General features: G+C 43.5%; 2 protein-coding genes across 2 annotated transcripts; both read left to right on the top strand.

Annotated features, from left to right (window-relative positions):
- The first annotated feature begins 8,902 nt into the window (after positions 1-8,902).
- Positions 8,903-12,729, top strand: LOC119739047 (uncharacterized protein K02A2.6-like). Its single transcript, XM_038213880.1, has 3 exons — positions 8,903-8,971; positions 9,566-11,284; positions 11,467-12,729. The coding sequence occupies exons 1-3, from the start codon at positions 8,903-8,905 to the stop codon at positions 12,727-12,729; spliced, it is 3,051 nt and encodes a 1,016-aa protein (XP_038069808.1).
- Positions 12,730-12,744: 15 nt separating this feature from the next.
- LOC119739046 (uncharacterized protein K02A2.6-like) lies at positions 12,745-13,353 on the top strand. The gene has a single exon (XM_038213879.1). It carries the CDS (start codon positions 12,745-12,747, stop codon positions 13,351-13,353), a length of 609 nt encoding a protein of 202 aa, XP_038069807.1.
- The last annotated feature ends 3,558 nt before the right edge of the window (positions 13,354-16,911 follow it).

Raw genomic sequence — 16,911 nt, 5'->3', positions numbered from 1 at the left:
GCTTCTGCTTCATCTCTGGCTTCATCATCATTATATCTATCCAAACCAAGAGGACACCTCAAAAGTTTGGCCTGTAATAATACAACTTGAGCAGCATTCTTTCACGGTACACTCTTAAGGAATCCTAAAGCTAAAACTGGAGATGAAGTCAAGGTTCCAAAAACTCCACAATGATGGCTGTGAGTATCCATTAATTTATTATTGTTGTGTTTCAGTTAAATAAGCAGTGCGTTCGATTATTTCCCCTGCGCTACTCGTGCAAGTGCGACAGCGTTCGATTTACCTCTCACGTGACTTCTCGTGCTTACTCGAGCCTGGCCTAAGTAACCGATTCGCCGAGCCGGTTACTTGGGTAAGTATCCCATAAGGCCATGCAATGTCTGGCGGGTGCCTCAGCTCAGGCCGTGTCTGAAACAGGCTTCCATGGAGCATAGAGCTACAAACCCTATTAGCTCTATGCACAGAGCTACATGTATGGCTACGAAATATTGTCAGCGCGTCCCCGCATATTTTCACTGGGTGTGGACGTGCTCTAGACAGTCTGTTAATTGAATCGGATGCAGCCTGGAAAAAATGTTGCAACCTGACGCGCACCACTTCCACATTGTGTACAAAGTCTATGGAGAGTCAAGAACTTTTTTCCCTAACAAAATTGGAAATATTTCTCAATCCCAGATTCATGTCTTATCATCATTTTTGCAATGAATGACCTTCATTTAGATGATATATGAAGAAAAAAAGTGGCGTCAGGTTGCAACATCCCCCCCCCCCCCCCCCCCCGGAAAAGGGAAAAAAAAAAAAAAGGAAAAAAAAAGAGAGAAAAAAAGAAAAGAAAAGAGGCAAGAAGTCATAATGGCGCAAATTTAATGGGTGGGGGGGAGGCAAAATGTCCCTACCCCCCTCTAAAACTGATAAAGTCGAGAAAATGTTGAGAAAAACAGGATTTTTTAGGGAAAACATGTTTTGCCCCCCTCTAGAAACATCCTGGCGACGCCCATGTTTGCAGCTCTTGCACGAAACTTTACCCGAAGTTTGCTCGTACCCCTGCCCTGCAAACAGGACACTGGGATATGCTGATGAGCTTCACAGAATCTTATGAAGGAAGAGGCCTATGACCTATGTATAAAGCATCTGGCTGCAGCTGTTCAAGACCACATCTAGCCAATGTACACAAATGCTATCCGAAAAACTTCCCATAGAAATGCGCACATTCCATACCGGATGTGATTTCTGTTTCATTGCGGACCATGTGGACAAAATTTTGATCGTCGCATAATGCAAATCGACCGTTCGTGATTCGAAACGGAGCCCGAGCAAGTGACAGGAATTGTAAATTTACAACATAGATAAGTTTTACAGAATTTCCTACTTTATTACGCTTTTCAACGAAAAAAACCATCTCTGAACTGGACTAAAAGAGTGATGAATCAGTCTTAATGGCCGTTTCAAATCTTGTAGAGTCACGAGGGTGATGACGCGCAGGTCACAGGTCACGCAAAATCCAACCAATCAGAACGTGAATTCATCAGAGTATCCCAGCGTCCTGTTAGCAGAGCCGCGGGGGAACGAGCGAGAAAGTTATTGGGACCGCTCAGTTCGTGTGAGGGTTATTTGGATTACATAGTATAGCCTGCCTTGACGGTAAATCGGGTTAAGTTACCCTTCTTGTGTTACAGTTATTGAGGCAGCTCAATCTATGTGAAGGTTATTGGAACTGGGCTATTTCATAACAGGAATTGTACATTGTATAAGTTTGTTACACATGGTGCAGTTGACCACATGAGGGTTATGTTTAAGTTTACTATAAAGTGACCCTTGTTATAACCAGTGAATAATATACCAGGCAATAATATGTGAGATATAATTCATCGCCTCGTATTATTGTTAAGGGTGCATTGTTGTATATTATTGTTAAGCTGTGATTATTGAACAAATCTATTGATGATTGACAGTCTTGAATAAATCCTATCGATAATCATCTTTGGAATCTTTGGAGGGTTACCCAAGTTCACTTTAAGACCTATTGTCGCTATTTGTATTGCTCTAATTCCATTCAAGTGTTTAACTCAATCACAAAACAGTGGTAAATTTCCACCAAACGAACAGCCCCTAGGCTTAGTCCACCCTTTGTTAATTGTCCCCCCCCCTTTTGTTTGGGTAGCCGCTCACCTGTTCATTAGGCTAATAAATAATTTGTGGGATAATAGGTGCGGGTTAGAGTCCTGGGATAAATAAGACCATGCAGTTCCCCTGGGTTGAACATGTAAGGTTGAACATAGTCCGAATGTCTTTAAACTTGGTGGGCAGGTAGATACTGTTAATAGTATGCAAAATCTGAAGTGACGTCATGATGAAGTTGTAATGATTGGATGAATCCGATTGAATAAGAAGCACACTTGAGATGTTTCAGCTAGCTAAGAATAGTGTATTGTGTGTCTATTAAAACAAGATGGCTGCCTACATGGACTACACACTCACATGGGTGCACACCGGTAAATCGATCCGCCAAGCTCATGAATAAAAGTTATACCCTCAAAATATTCTATATTAGAGAGTTCTGAGCGCCGTAAAATTGGGGAATTGAAGAGATATGGTAATGAACCTCTGGCCCGGACTTGGGGCTTCCAATTCTGAGCATTTTGGATGCTATTGGGCTCGAAAGTGGCGCTATTTTGCCATGTTGTGGAGGGATCGTTTTTCAAGATGGCCACTTTTCCGCTTTGGGGGAAATAGGGGTCGTCTTCTTTGCGTGAAAATATCTCGAAAAGTCAATGGTCAACCCACCAAAAATCGAAAAGAAAATGAAAGATGACACATTGATCATCATTTTTCTGTGCAGCTTGAATACCTGTGAGAGTTTTGAGTATTTTTAAAATAATTTTGAAGTATGGGCATTTAGCACTAGTGTCTATGGGAGTTTATTTGCAGGTATGCACCCTATAAAGAATCACAAAGATGGCCGTTTCGCGCATGCGCTGTGCCGCGGCAGTGGTCTTTTCAGTGGGCGGAACCTACGGGGAGGGGGAAAAATGTTTTAAAGGTATCAACAAGGGTTTTTTTTCCGTAACGGATGCTTCCAATCATAAGGGAGCAGTAGGCTATCACCCGATTACAACAATTGATAGTTGAAAAGGGGGGGGGGGGGCATTTTGAGCTTAAAAGTAGTTGAAACTCAATTTATTGTCGCTGGGGGCGCTCTACAGCTTAGCAGGGGCAAAACAATCACTATTTTCGGGCTTAATATCGACCTCGGATAATATTTTTCTTTCATTTTTTTTTTCAAAATATTGACTATGGAGATATTCTGCTTGTCCTGAATGTGGTTTTGTGCTAAAATTTAAAAGTTGCCTGCTATTATAGGGTGCACACCGGTAAATCGATCCGCCAAGCTCATGAATAAAAGTTATACCCTCAAAATATTCTATATTAGAGAGTTCTGAGCGCCGTAAAATTGGGGAATTGAAGAGATATGGTAATGAACCTCTGGCCCGGACTTGGGGCTTCCAATTCTGAGCATTTTGGATGCTATTGGGCTCGAAAGTGGCGCTATTTTGCCATGTTGTGGAGGGATCGTTTTTCAAGATGGCCACTTTTCCTCTTTGGGGGAAATAGGGGTCGTCTTCTTTGCGTGAAAATATCTCGAAAAGTCAATGGTCAACCCACCAAAAATCGAAAAGAAAATGAAAGATGACACATTGATCATCATTTTTCTGTGCAGCTTGAATACCTGTGAGAGTTTTGAGTATTTTTAAAATAATTTTGAAGTATGGGCATTTAGCACTAGTGTCTATGGGAGTTTATTTGCAGGTATGCACCCACATGGTTATATGCTCTAGACAATAGAGGGCGCTATGCATAATTATAAGTGGCAGAGTTAAATAATGAATGCACACATTCATTACATCTCCCCTTTTAAACCAAACACTTATCCACTTGATAAAGGCGATCAACTAAAGCTGGTTCAGAGTACAACTTTAAAACAAGTTCCTAATCCTCAACATTTTACATTTTAACTTCTTCCAACTGTCCACTTTTTGTTTGTTTCGGAACAGGTTTTTTTTAACTGTTGAGTGGTGACTGTTGTCTCTCTGTCTCTTTTTTTTTTTTTTTTTTTTTAAACAATTATGGAAATTGAAATGAGATTGCCTCATGAAACAAACAAAAAATTTGCCTGAAAAAACAAACAAACTGTTTCGGCAACTTTTTGTGACATATGTGACATGTAAAGTTTCAACTACTTCCAGGAAGGATGTGTAGTTCTGTTTAAAATAAATTGTGTCATATAATATGTGATTTCATTCTCATAGAGCTTTGAATTATGATGTCACATTTCACGTGATGACGTCATGATGACGTCACATCAATTTGCATCTATAACTATAATTTATTTAGAAATAACAACTTAGCCAGAGCATACATCGTTGAAAGTAAATTCACACCTTTCACCAATTTTAAATTACAAGGCACTTCCGGTTTCAACCGGAAGGAAGGGTCACATGATTTTGCACATAATATCAAAAATGAAGACCCTGGATTATTCTATCGATTCCCGCAAACGTTAAGTTCAGGTCTCTCACAATTGATTTTCAAAGATCTATTAATCTTTAACGTGACGTCACGTGACCCATGATGACGTCGTGACGTCACTTCTATTTTCATCTATAACACATCCCGGTCTAGGTACATACCAATTTTTAACCTAATCGGACCTGTAGTTCTGGAGATATAGCCCAATCTGTCAGATCTAGCCGAATTCTGCTAGAAAATGGTCACAACAGAAAAATCGCATGAAATGTGACGTTTGACACGTGATGTCTTCATGATGACGTCAATGTTCGGTGATCAACTGCAGATGCTGGTCTAAGTGTGTGCCGAGTATAAAGGCAATCGGATTGATTTTAGTGGCCAAAGTGCCGGTAACAAAAATACGTGTACAAATACTTTGGGCAAAAATGACTGGGAAAAAAAAAAAAAACTAGAGCTATGTCTGTTTGATGAACAGAACATAGGGCTTTTCCATATTTTTTTTTGGGGGGGGGGGGTGTTTTGTCCATATGCAAGAAGATACTGTAGTTTAGTACAGGACTAAATTCTTCACATATAGGACTTTACACCTTTTAACATGACGTCATATGTCCTGCGATGACGTCATCGTAACAACACTTGTCAATGCAAATGTTTTCATTAGGGTCTTGAAAGAAGGTGTAAAATTTTGTAAGCGGAATAAAATCTTAAATAGTAAAAAATCATACAAATATCAACCGATAACGTCATGGTGACATCATTTCAAATTGAACATTCTTGTGACATTATCTAACTATCCACAAAGTTTCATGACGATGGGAACTTCTGTTATATGTGTTTTGAAAATGTGCGTTTTTGATGATGTCATCGTGACGTCACAAATTAAAAAAAATTGTGTATATACCTATTACCTAACAAACCAAATACAAAAGGAAATTTGAATTTTGCATGTTGCATTAGTGAGATACGGCTTAAAGGTCCAACAATTCAAAAATTCACATAAAATCGCACGATTACGTCATCATGACGTCACCTCATTTTTTATCTTTGCAGATTCAAATCTTTCTCACGAAGTAGTCTGGCTCTAGCTGCATCATCATGGATGCCAACGACAATTCTGTCCTTGATAAGGCTATCAAGTAATGTCCCAAACTAACATGTCTGTGCCTTTTCTCTAGGTCGGTGACAAACTGATCATATGACTCGCCTGGAGCTTGAAAGCGTGTATTAAACACATGTCTCTCATAGCTCACATTCCTTTGTGGCTCAAAGTATTCAGTGAATTTCTTGAGGAGGATTTGGGTGTTTACATAAATGTGGAGGCCAGTGGTATAATGCACATGTTCTTTCCTTTCAAGGGCCATTTCCATGTTAAAATAACCAGCTTGCTAATATTTGTGTTTTTACTTTATTGCCCATATCACTATGTACCCACTGAAATAAAAAAATTAAATCACCACAATGCATTTGTATAATTTTGATCAAAAATTAGCCAGAATTATGACATTTTTAGGTAAAATTGCGTGACATTTTTACAGCTTGTCCAATGGTGCACAGTTTTCATTTTTTCAATTGATAAATTTGGTCCTTTTTAATTCTAAATGATTGATGATAACCCAAAACTTAATATTAAACACAATGTTCGTACATCGGCAACTTTGTATCATTTTGACATGCCCGCTAAAAATACCATCACTCTGTAACATTTGGTGTCAGCAAATCCTGTTACAGAGTGAACTTTACCATTGATTATAATATTTGTAGAAACTGTCAACTATTCTAAATTTTAAGTGATTATTGAAGTCTTTTATTAAATAAAGAGACTAAAGAAGACCACAAGTGAAATTCAAAGAAGTACAAGAAATTTACCAATTTTAAATATTGGCAGATCCATTTGGTGTCATCAAAAAACGTTACAGTGTGATACTTTGCAGCTGCACTCTGAATTTGTCAAACTGTATTTGTCAACAAGTTTAACTAAAAATATATCCTGGAGATTGGCTTGGAATATAGATGTCATTACATTTTGAATCCTTCTCTTAGAATTTGAAATAAGAGGCAATAAAGGTTTGGTGTCAACACTGACTCCGTTACAGGTGAAATACCTCTTTTCAGCTGAAACAATGAAGCAAAAGCACCTGTTTGATTGATGATTGACTTTTTAGCTAAAATAATGACTAAGTTTTTTAATACAATGAAAACTTTGGCATAGGACAGGTTAAAGTAGAACTACAGTGAAGAAAAGTGATAAAAGTGTTTTTGGTGTTGGTGTAAGCATTACAGGTGAAATGATTATTATAACAAACTAAACTTCCAGTCTCAGAAACAAGTATCTGATGTAGAAGCCATCAAGCTTATCACTAAATAGAAAGGTTTAAATGGTTTGATACCATTTATTACTATTATTATTAGTTAGTTGTAGGATTGTCACTCTGTAACAGTGACTATTTGGTGTCAGCGTTACAGGTGAAATGTTGGTTAACACCAGGCTTTACTTACAATAACATGCTTTCTAGTGGTGTTTGTAAATCTTCATTGCTCTTCATAGTTGCAGTTTTGGCTGTCAAACTTGCTGTTAGAGAACAAGTGAGTGTTTGTCTTAAAATAATATAATTTTATGTCAAGTGAGAGCTACATTTTTGTAATCATCATAATATGTCAAATTTCCTAAAACTTGATATTTGATTTTCAACAAATGTTGGACAAGGATAGTGTTAAAGTTGTTTTTAACTTATATGTGTTGCAAATAATTGCTTAAAAAGCAACATGTATTTACCATACCTGAACAATAACCTGGTGAGAGCTCTAAAAGAAATTAACAATTTGGTGTCACTGTTACAGGTGAAATTTGTGTCCCAGATGCTAGTTTATCATGTTGCTACTCTAAAAAGGGTCATGTTACAGAAAAATGGTTTTGTTTTTGACAAAATATAGACCCTAGACTGCAAAACCATGTGAAGCTGAATTTAATTTGGTTATTTTGAAAATTTGACCCTAATGTCACACACTGGCCTCCACATTTATGTAAACACCCATTTCTAGCTTGTCTCGATCCTCATCACTGTCAAATGTGAAGGAATTGTACACTTCAAGTGCTTCTTCTCCAATGACATGCAGCAAGGTGCAGCACTGCACATGCATCAATTTCTTCTCCATACCTGATCTCTGCTTCCATTTTCTCCAATTTTCAGCATTATGTCCATCCATTCTGAGTCCATCTGGGGGCCTGATGTTATCCATGCTTAATGAGGTTTGTCAAAGTTTACTTCTGACACCATGTAATGATCGGATGAATCGGATTGAATATAAAGCACACTTGAGATGTTTCAGCTAGCTAAGAATAGTGTATTGTGTCTAAACAAGATGGCTGCCTACATGGACTACACACTCACATGGTTATATGTGTTGTGATGGTGAAATAAGGTGAGACGGTAGCTTTATTGCCCTGAGTCCCTAGCGCGCATGCGCTGTACATGAACAACATGAATATGCATATCTCTACATCCCCCTCATTTTGAAATATTGATTTTGCATATGAACTAATGAAGGTGTATGCTTAAAAATGATTTACCCTTGGTAATTGAAGAGTGTCCACTTTAACAGGAACAAACTAACACTTGTACTGCGTAACACTGAAGTATAACATTTAAAGGTCAATAAAGAACAAACACTTGGTGAAACAGATGCTTCAATGGAAGTTTGTAATAAAACAAGTTAGGTCTGAACATATCTGGCTGGCAGTTTGGCAACCCGACCAGATCGTGTAGTTTTAGGCTTTTGCAGAAAATCTTCTGCGGCATTGGGCCTCGCTTTTGGTTTTTGGACTTTTGTTCCATCAGTGGGTTTTTCAACCTTGTGCTGGTCATAGCCTTGCGTTGGGAAGAGTGTGCGTGGAGGTAGTTTGAACTGAACACGCTTTGGTTGCTCAACCGCTGCAGTTGCCGTGTTCTGCTTGCGCAATATGGGCTTACTATGCAGTTCGTGCAGATGCGATCGGTTTCGCCGGATGGTAGTTTCATTGGGCGTTTTGACTTCATAGGACCTGGGCTCTTTGCAGACCTTGGTCACTTCTCCAGGAATCCAAGATTTGCTCAGTTGGTCCAATATGCGAACTTTCTGTCCGACGTACAAGGGAGGTAGATTATCGCCAGCATGTTGGTCATGGTTGGTTTTCATGCTGTCCTTGCGTGATGCCAGACGGTCGTTGTTCTCCAACGGTTTCTGGGTGGTAACCATAGGGTTGTTGCTCGGTAGTGTGGTGCTGATTGGTCGTCCGAATAGGATTTCTGCCGGGGAGGGCAGATGAGCATCGATTGGTGTTGCTCATAGGTTGAGCAATGCCTTCTTGACATCCTGGTGGGTCTCGTGGCACTTTTTCATGACGGACTTCACGGTTCTGACTGTTCGCTCTGCCATCCCATTCGAGCGAGGGTATCGAGGGGAGGAGGTAACATGTGTAATGTATTGTGCATGACCGGAACTGTATGTTGGAACTATATCACTTATGCGCCCATTGATAATCAACTCAGTTATGACGTCAGGTCACGTGAGCATAATAAATCACCTTTCCAATATGGCAGCCCCCAGTATCATTGTTGACATTATTTTCCCGGAATAACCCACGTAAATACATGACAACTGGCGACGAGGATGAGTTTTACTGTTAACATTTAGCAACAAGAACTTGTCTGTCATTGACTACTTGTAGTTTTCTTCGCCGGGGAGAGCTGCAAATCAGTGATTTTGAGCGGAATTTCCGTCTAGTTTTCGCGGCGTTCGGTACGTACATATACACATAGACTTACCGTTGTTAGTTTGCCTACTCGTGTAGCGTACACACGTACTGTATTTGACTGCAACATGGCTGGTTCGCTCATAGGCAGGATCGATCCATTCGATCGTACTGAGGAGGATTGGCCGACATATATTGAAAGACTAGATCAATATTTTGCCGCAAATGCAATCACTGACGATCGCATTTATCAGTCTGATAGGCCCAAAGACTTATGGATTGTTGAAAAATCTGATTGCTCCTGAAAAGCCAAGTACCAAGTCGTACACAGAATTAGTTGATGTGCTGAGGAAACACCTCGCCCCCAAACCGCTTGTTATCGCAGAGAGGTTTCGCTTTCACAAGCGTGATCAGCGTGAGGGAGAATCAGTTACTGCATATCTCGCTGAACTTAGACGATTGACAGAATATTGCGAATTTGGGAGTTATCTCAATGACGCACTTCGTGATCGTCTAGTGTGTGGTCTGCGGGCTGGCAACATCACTAAACGTCTACTCGCTGAAGCTAAGCTCACATTCAAGAAAGCGATTGAGATAGCTACAGCTATGGAAGCTGCTGCTAAAGACGCAGTTGAATTTCAACAACAGCTGAAACCAGAGACTTCGGTCCACAAATTCGCAGCCAAACCGCAACCAACTTCAACATCGACATGCTATCGCTGTGGGAAATCTGGTCATTCTCCCAACCAGTGTCACTTCAAAGACGCTACGTGTCATGGATGCAACAAGAAAGGTCACATCCGACCAGTCTGCCGCTCGAGTGCTAGTCCACAACAGGCTAGTCGCCCACGTAACTCTCGCAAAGGCCGACCACAAGGAGGAAAAGCGAAGGCGAAACACATGAAATCAGTCGAGGAAGCCAGTAGCGACGACGACATGACCTACGTCGGTCGACTCGGAGTCAACAATCTGGATCATCGCAAAGATAGCACGATCTGGTTGACCCCATCGATTAATGGCACAAATATTCGCATGGAACTTGACACAGGTTCGGCTGTATCTGTAATCTCCAAGGCAGACTACCAGCGACATTTCGCGAATTCGAAACTCGAGTCAACTCCAGTCAAATTGCAGACCTACACTGGTGAAAAGGTATCACCAGTTGGTTGTCTGCAAGTGGACATCTGCTACCAGGAACAACGACACACCGGACTGTTGTATGTTGTTCAACGCGGTGGGCCAGCATTGTTTGGTCGCGATTGGCTCGCCCACTTCAAACTGGACTGGCCGAGCATTTTCGCCATATCATCTGAGCATCCGCCAGTGAACATGGAGGCTAAGTTACAAGCCTTGTTAGACTCGTATCCTGAACTCTTCAAGGACGAAATTGGGGAACGCACAGACATACGAGCAAAATTGACTCTCAAAGATAATGCTCACCCAGTGTTCCTCAAGGCAAGACAAGTGCCATATGCACTGAGACCCCAAGTTGAAGCTGAGCTCGCCAAGCTTCAACAGCAGAACATTATCTCACCAGTAGAGACTAGTGAATGGGCCACACCCATAGTGCCCGTTCCAAAGAAAAATGGTGGGGTAAGAATTTGCGGTGACTTCAAAGTGACTGTTAACGCCAACTTGCATGTTGACCATTACCCCTTGCCCAAGATCGACGACGTGTTCGCCACCCTGGCAGGCGGACAGCACTTCAGTAAGCTTGACCTCAAACAAGCATACTTACATATGGTAATGGACGAGGAGTCAAGCAAGCTACTCACTCTCAACACTCACAAGGGACTGTTCAAAATGAATCGACTTGCCTTCGGAGTAGCATCAGCACCCGCAATATGGCAACGGACAATGGAGCAAATCATCCAGGGCATTCCAGGTGTGCAGTGCATTCTGGATGATATGCTCATCACCGGTCGCGATAACACAGAACATCTTCGTAATCTGGAGAAAGTTCTATCTGTGTTGCGCGATCGAGGACTGCGTCTCAACATATCCAAGTGCGAGTTCTTCAAGAGCAAGGTAGTCTTCTGTGGTCATGAAATTGACGCACGGGGACTACAAAGACGCAGGACAAGATCAACGCGGTCAAGAACGCACCCCGACCTACTAATGTTGGGCAGGTTCGTTCCTTCCTCGGACTCATCAACTACTACCACAGATTCTTGCCTAACCTCTCCACTGTTCTACACCCACTTCACCAGCTCTTGGAGAAAAATCACAAATGGGCGTGGTCTACAGAATGTGAGACAGCATTCGAGCAGGCAAAAACTCTGATCACATCTGAGGAAGTCTTGACCCACTACGACCCAAAGTTGCCAGTCAAATTAGCTTGCGATGCATCACCGTACGGGCTGGGCTCCGTCATGTCCCACGTAATGCCCGACAACACGGAGCGACCAATCGCATATGCTTCGCGAACATTGTCATCCGCTGAGCGAAACTACTCGCAAATCGACAAGGAAGCCTTAGCCCTCGTGTGGGGTGTCAAGAAATTCAACAACTATCTGTGTGGGCGGAAGTTCACATTGGTGACTGATCACCAACCGCTCACGTCAATATTTCATCCCGCTAAGAGCATCCCTGCAATGACAGCTTCTCGCATGGTTCGCTACGCTGTATTCCTTGCCAGCTACGACTACGAAATTGAGTACAAGAGTACCACCAAACACTGTAACGCGGATGGACTTTCGCGAATGCCACTTCCTGAGGTCAGGGTAGAGCACACTGACCCAGATGATATCCTACACTTGTCGCAATTCGACACATTGCCAGTCACCAGTGCCCAAATACGCAAGGAAACTGCTCGCGATGTCGTACTCGCCAAAGCTTACGAGTACACTATGAAGGGCTGGCCTCACTCCCACGACTCTGAACTGAATCCATTCCACGCACGTAGGCATGAACTTTCCGTACACAACGGATGCCTCATGTGGGGATTACGCGTTGTAGTGCCAGCCAAGCTACGCGACAAGGTCCTCATCGAGCTACATGAAGGTCACCTGGGGGTTGTCAAAATGAAAACCCTCGCACGCGGTTACATGTGGTGGCCTGGCATCGACAGTGACATTGAAAAACTTGCCAAAGGTTGTTCTGGATGCCAGCTAGTCCAGCACAACCCTAAGTCAGCACCACTTCACACATGGGAATGGCCCATGTCTCCATGGCAACGTATCCACATTGACTATGCTGGACCGTTCCTCGGTCAAATGTTTTTGATCGTAGTGGATGCACACTCCAAATGGCCAGAAGTGGTAAGCACCAAATCCTCCGATTCTTCTCACACCATTGATATTCTGAGAGCCATCTTCGCGAGAAATGGAGTTCCGGAGCAACTCGTGAGTGATAACGCACCCCAGTTTACATCTGATGAATTTCAGATGTTCCTCAAGCGCAACGGTGTGAAACACATCACATCTGCCCCATATCATCCCGCAACAAATGGCCTCGCTGAACGGTTTGTGTAGACATTCAAGCAAGCCATGAAATCAATGACAGGGGAGAAAGGAACCACATCTGCCAAACTGGCTAGTTTCCTGTTGGCATACAGGAATGCTCCTCACTCTACGACTGGACAGTCCCCCGCTACACTGTTCATGGGACGCAACCTTCGTTCGCGATTGGACATTCTGAAACCCAACATTCGCAACCATGTTAGCAGTAAGCAGGTGGATCAAGCAACATCTCACAAGTCTGCTAGTGTGACCCGAGAGTTTCACATTGGCCAGACAGTCTCTGTTCGCGACTACCGCGGTAAGCAGAAATGGATCCCAGGAGTCATACATGCGCGATCTGGTCCACTGTCCTACCAAGTTTGTGTTGGGCCAAACATGATTTGGCGCCGACATGTTGACCAACTCATCGACTCTGACACCGGAAAACCACCTGATCTGAACACACCACATGATGCAGTCCCAGAGATACTTCAACCAGACCCAGTCATCCCTGCATCATTAACCGCTACGCCAGAACAAGCAGTGCCTAGCGAAACACTCACTCCAGCAGAACCACCCTTGCCAGCAAGCCCAAAAGTAGTGGAACGCCGCTACCCATCTCGCAATCGCAAACCCCCAGATAAACTCAATCTGTGACTGTCTAAAAGACAAACCGTCTTGAAACACACGTACAACCATTATGTTTAAAAGGTTTAATTCTTAAAGTTGTATTTGCACTTTCTCTATAAGTCTAGAGACCAGCATGTTAAGTAGATAGTTTAGAAAAGAGAACAAAAAAGTGTTGTGTTAAGCGTTTGCAATGAAAAATGAAAATTGCCATTTCATCCAGGATATATGCAAAATAGACATTATATTAATGTTTATTATCTCACATATTATGCGGCATTTATTCGCAAAACTTGTTGAACTGCTTAGTGCTACTTGCATCAGCATTATTTATCAGCCACTTCACAAGCTTACATAAAAACATGATATGGAGTTTGCTTAACATTTAAATAATCATCTGAATAGTGAGGAGGAAGTGTAATGTATTGTGCATGACCGGAACTGTATGTTGGAACTATATCACTTATGCGCCCATTGATAATCAACTCAGTTATGACGTCAGGTCACGTGAGCATAATAAATCACCTTTCCAATATGGCAGCCCCCAGTATCATTGTTGACATTATTTCCCCGGAATAACCCACGTAAATACATGACAACATGGGTGACCGACCATTCCTCACACATGGTTTTGTATGGTTGTCCAACAAATTGTGGACCGTTGTCGGAGACTATCTCCTTTGACACGCCAAAGATACTGAACGTTGCTGCTGTTTTTAGAGCGACAGATGAGCTTGACGTGTTAGATAGTTTGTGCACCACCATGGTGTGAGAGGTACATCATGAGGTTGGAGTGGTTCCTTCCGTTGGCGGCTTTGATGCACTTTGCATGATTGGCATGATTTGACTAGTTGATTGACGTGGTCATTGATGTTCGGCCAGTAGACTGAGTTGCGAGCTAAGCGTCTCGTCTTTTCGATGCCGAGATGACAAATGTGGAGTTGGGCGAGGATGTCTTGTCTCATTGATTCAGGTATGACTACTTGACGACCCTTGAATATGACACCAGAGGCCAGCCCTAGTTCATCTCTGAATGACCAATATGGACGGATGTCTCGAGGTACATCCTTGATTGATTCAGGCCAGCCAGCGTATATGAATCTCTATAGCTCTCTGAGGACTGGGTCCTTGACCGTCTCGCGTTGGAGGGCGTCCTGCTTGGCTGCGCCAAAGTGCACCAAGTCTAGTTGCTGGGTGCTTATCTGCTGTTCAATGCTGTGAACGTCGACGGCAACATCTTGGGGTACGTCATCATGATCAGTCGGATTAGGGAGTCTGCTCAGTGCATCGGCTATCACCATGGTGCTGCCTGGCTTGTACTCAAAGTCAAACTGGTACCCTTGCACTTTGATTAGTAGTCTTTGCAGACGTAGTGGGGCACTGGTTAGTGGTTTGTTCCATATGGTCACAAGCGGCTTGTGGTCGTCGAGCACCAAAAGCGGCAACCGAAAAGGTATGTGTGGAACTTGATTACACCAAAAACCAGGGCAAGAGTTTCCCATTCGATGTTGGAGTAGTTGGATTGGGAAGTCGACAGGCTCTTAGATGCGAATGCCACTGGCTTTCCATCTTGGATGAGGCAGGCACCGAGGCCTTTCTGAGAGGTGTCAACCTCGAGGGTGGTCTTCAGCTTTGGGTCATAACACTGAAGGCATGACTTGGCTGTGATGGAGTGCTTGAGTGCAAAAAATGCAGCCTGGTGGTCATCTTGCCATATGAACGGGATATCCTTCCGCAGTAGGTTTCGCAAGGGTGCGGCTTTGTTGGCACAGTTGGAAATGTATGAAGACACGAAGTTGACGATGCCGAGGAACCTCTGCAGGTCTTCTTCGTCTGGCGGAGTTGGCATGGCATGTATGTTGGCAACTCTGCCAGGGTCAGGATGAATACCACTAGCTGAGTATAGGGAGCCAAAGAAGTTGATCTGCTTCGTCTTGATATGGCATTTGCTACTATTGAAGACGAGGCCTTTGCGTGTGGCTGTCTCCATGAGGTGAAGGAGATTGGCATCGTGCTCACTCTCAGCGATGCCAACACAGCCTGGTACCTTGCTAATGATGCTATCCATGCACTGCTGAAATATGTCTTGGCTTACCGAAAGACCGAATGGAAGTCGACGAAAACAATATCGCCCGAAGGGTGTGCGGAACGTTGTCAGCTCTTTGGATGCATCGTCCAAGTGGACAGACCAGTAGCCAGCCTTAGCGTCAAGCTTTGAGAAAAACATCACTTGAGAGAATGCGGGATTCAGCTCCTCTAACTTAGGTATTTTGTGAGGACACCGCTTGAGGTTGTCGTTCAGACGCTTTGGGTCCAGACAGAGTCGGAGTGAACCATCCTTTTTTACGCTTGTCGTCAGGGAGCTGCACAAGTCGGTGTGGTGTGTAACTCTACGGATGACACCGTCACGTTCCATCTTATCCAATTCAGCCTGAAGTTTGGGTTTAAGGTGTACGCTACACTTGCGAGGTGGGTCTATGCTGGGGTGGGCGTCTTCTTTCAGATGGAGATGTGCTTGTGATTTGAAGTTGCCTAGTGTGTCAAACTGTGTTGGGTACAACTTCTGAAGATTGCCAATGCCTTGGATGCGGTGCGTCTTGATGAGAGGTGTGCCTGTAACTACTGGTTGAGGCATCGAGTGTGTGTTGTGGCTGGAAGATACTGCATGTATCGTTACTAGTCGTAGCTTTCTGCTCATCGGCAGGCCAGCAACGGCAGGACCGGGTACATCAACTATGAAGAATTTCTCCCGGGACCAATCGCCACCCTTGTAACTACACATCAGGTGTATGTATCCATGGCAGGTTATTCTAGTATCTAGAACCGTTATACGCAGTGAGTTGCGTGTCGGTTGGTGAGGCTAGTGACGTCCATCGGCTACCGTAGATTTGTTGCATCGTACGGACTGGTAGTGTATTGGCGCTGGCTCCTGCGTCCACTTTGACTTTCAGGAAGTGTCTTCCGAGTCGATCTGGGCAAACGACGTCTAGTGTAGTGAAGACTTCGGTAGGCCCTTGCAGCTGTCTCAGAGTGACACACATGTTGGACACAGTGATGGAGTTAAATGTGTCACCCGGTAGGGTCAGGTCATCGTCGTTAATGAGGTCTTGCTGCTCCCGTTGGTCATTCTTGTAGTCATTGGCCCTGGAACTACCACGGTTCGGCGATTTCTTGCGGGGTCTTTGTGACCTAGATGTGCTACGCGCTTGGCGGCGGTGCTTGCTTCGTGATCTGCTGGGTCGACGGCTTTATTAATCGCGATTCGCTTTTCGGCAAAATCTTGCCCAGTGGCCCTTGATCCTGCATGATTTACACGTATCATGATATGCGGGACAGCTGCGGGGTTAGTGCGATAGGCCGCAGTGTTTGCGAACAACGCATCGAACGCATGGCATCTACTGATGCAGAATCGTTTGCAGCTTTGCGTGCTGAGTTATCCGAAAGCAACTCGAGGCATTGCTTGCTTGCCGCGACAGCTTCATGGCGGCGTCCCTCTTCTAGCATCACTTCTATCGAGTAGCCTCGCGGTTTCTCGAAAAGACTGTGGCGGAATGCGTCAAGGGGAGTCAAAGCTATGACCAGCTCAAC

The sequence above is a fragment of the Patiria miniata genome, unplaced genomic scaffold (genome assembly GCF_015706575.1).
Source record: "Patiria miniata isolate m_02_andy unplaced genomic scaffold, ASM1570657v1 HiC_scaffold_30, whole genome shotgun sequence".
NCBI lineage: Eukaryota > Metazoa > Echinodermata > Asteroidea > Valvatida > Asterinidae > Patiria > Patiria miniata.
This window is presented reverse-complemented; position numbering and strand designations above follow the sequence as displayed.

Bases quoted from the DNA above. Each gene is read 5' to 3' on its own strand.
- LOC119739047 (XM_038213880.1), top strand. From the start codon at position 8,903: ATGACGGACTTCACGGTTCTGACTGTTCGCTCTGCCATCCCATTCGAG. The intron at 8,972-9,565 runs GTAACATGTGTA...GCTCCTGAAAAG, and splicing joins GAGGGTATCGAGGGGAGGAG to CCAAGTACCAAGTCGTACAC. The intron at 11,285-11,466 runs GTAGTCTTCTGT...CCACTTCACCAG, and splicing joins GCGAGTTCTTCAAGAGCAAG to CTCTTGGAGAAAAATCACAA.
- LOC119739046 (XM_038213879.1), top strand. From the start codon at position 12,745: ATGAAATCAATGACAGGGGAGAAAGGAACCACATCTGCCAAACTGGCT.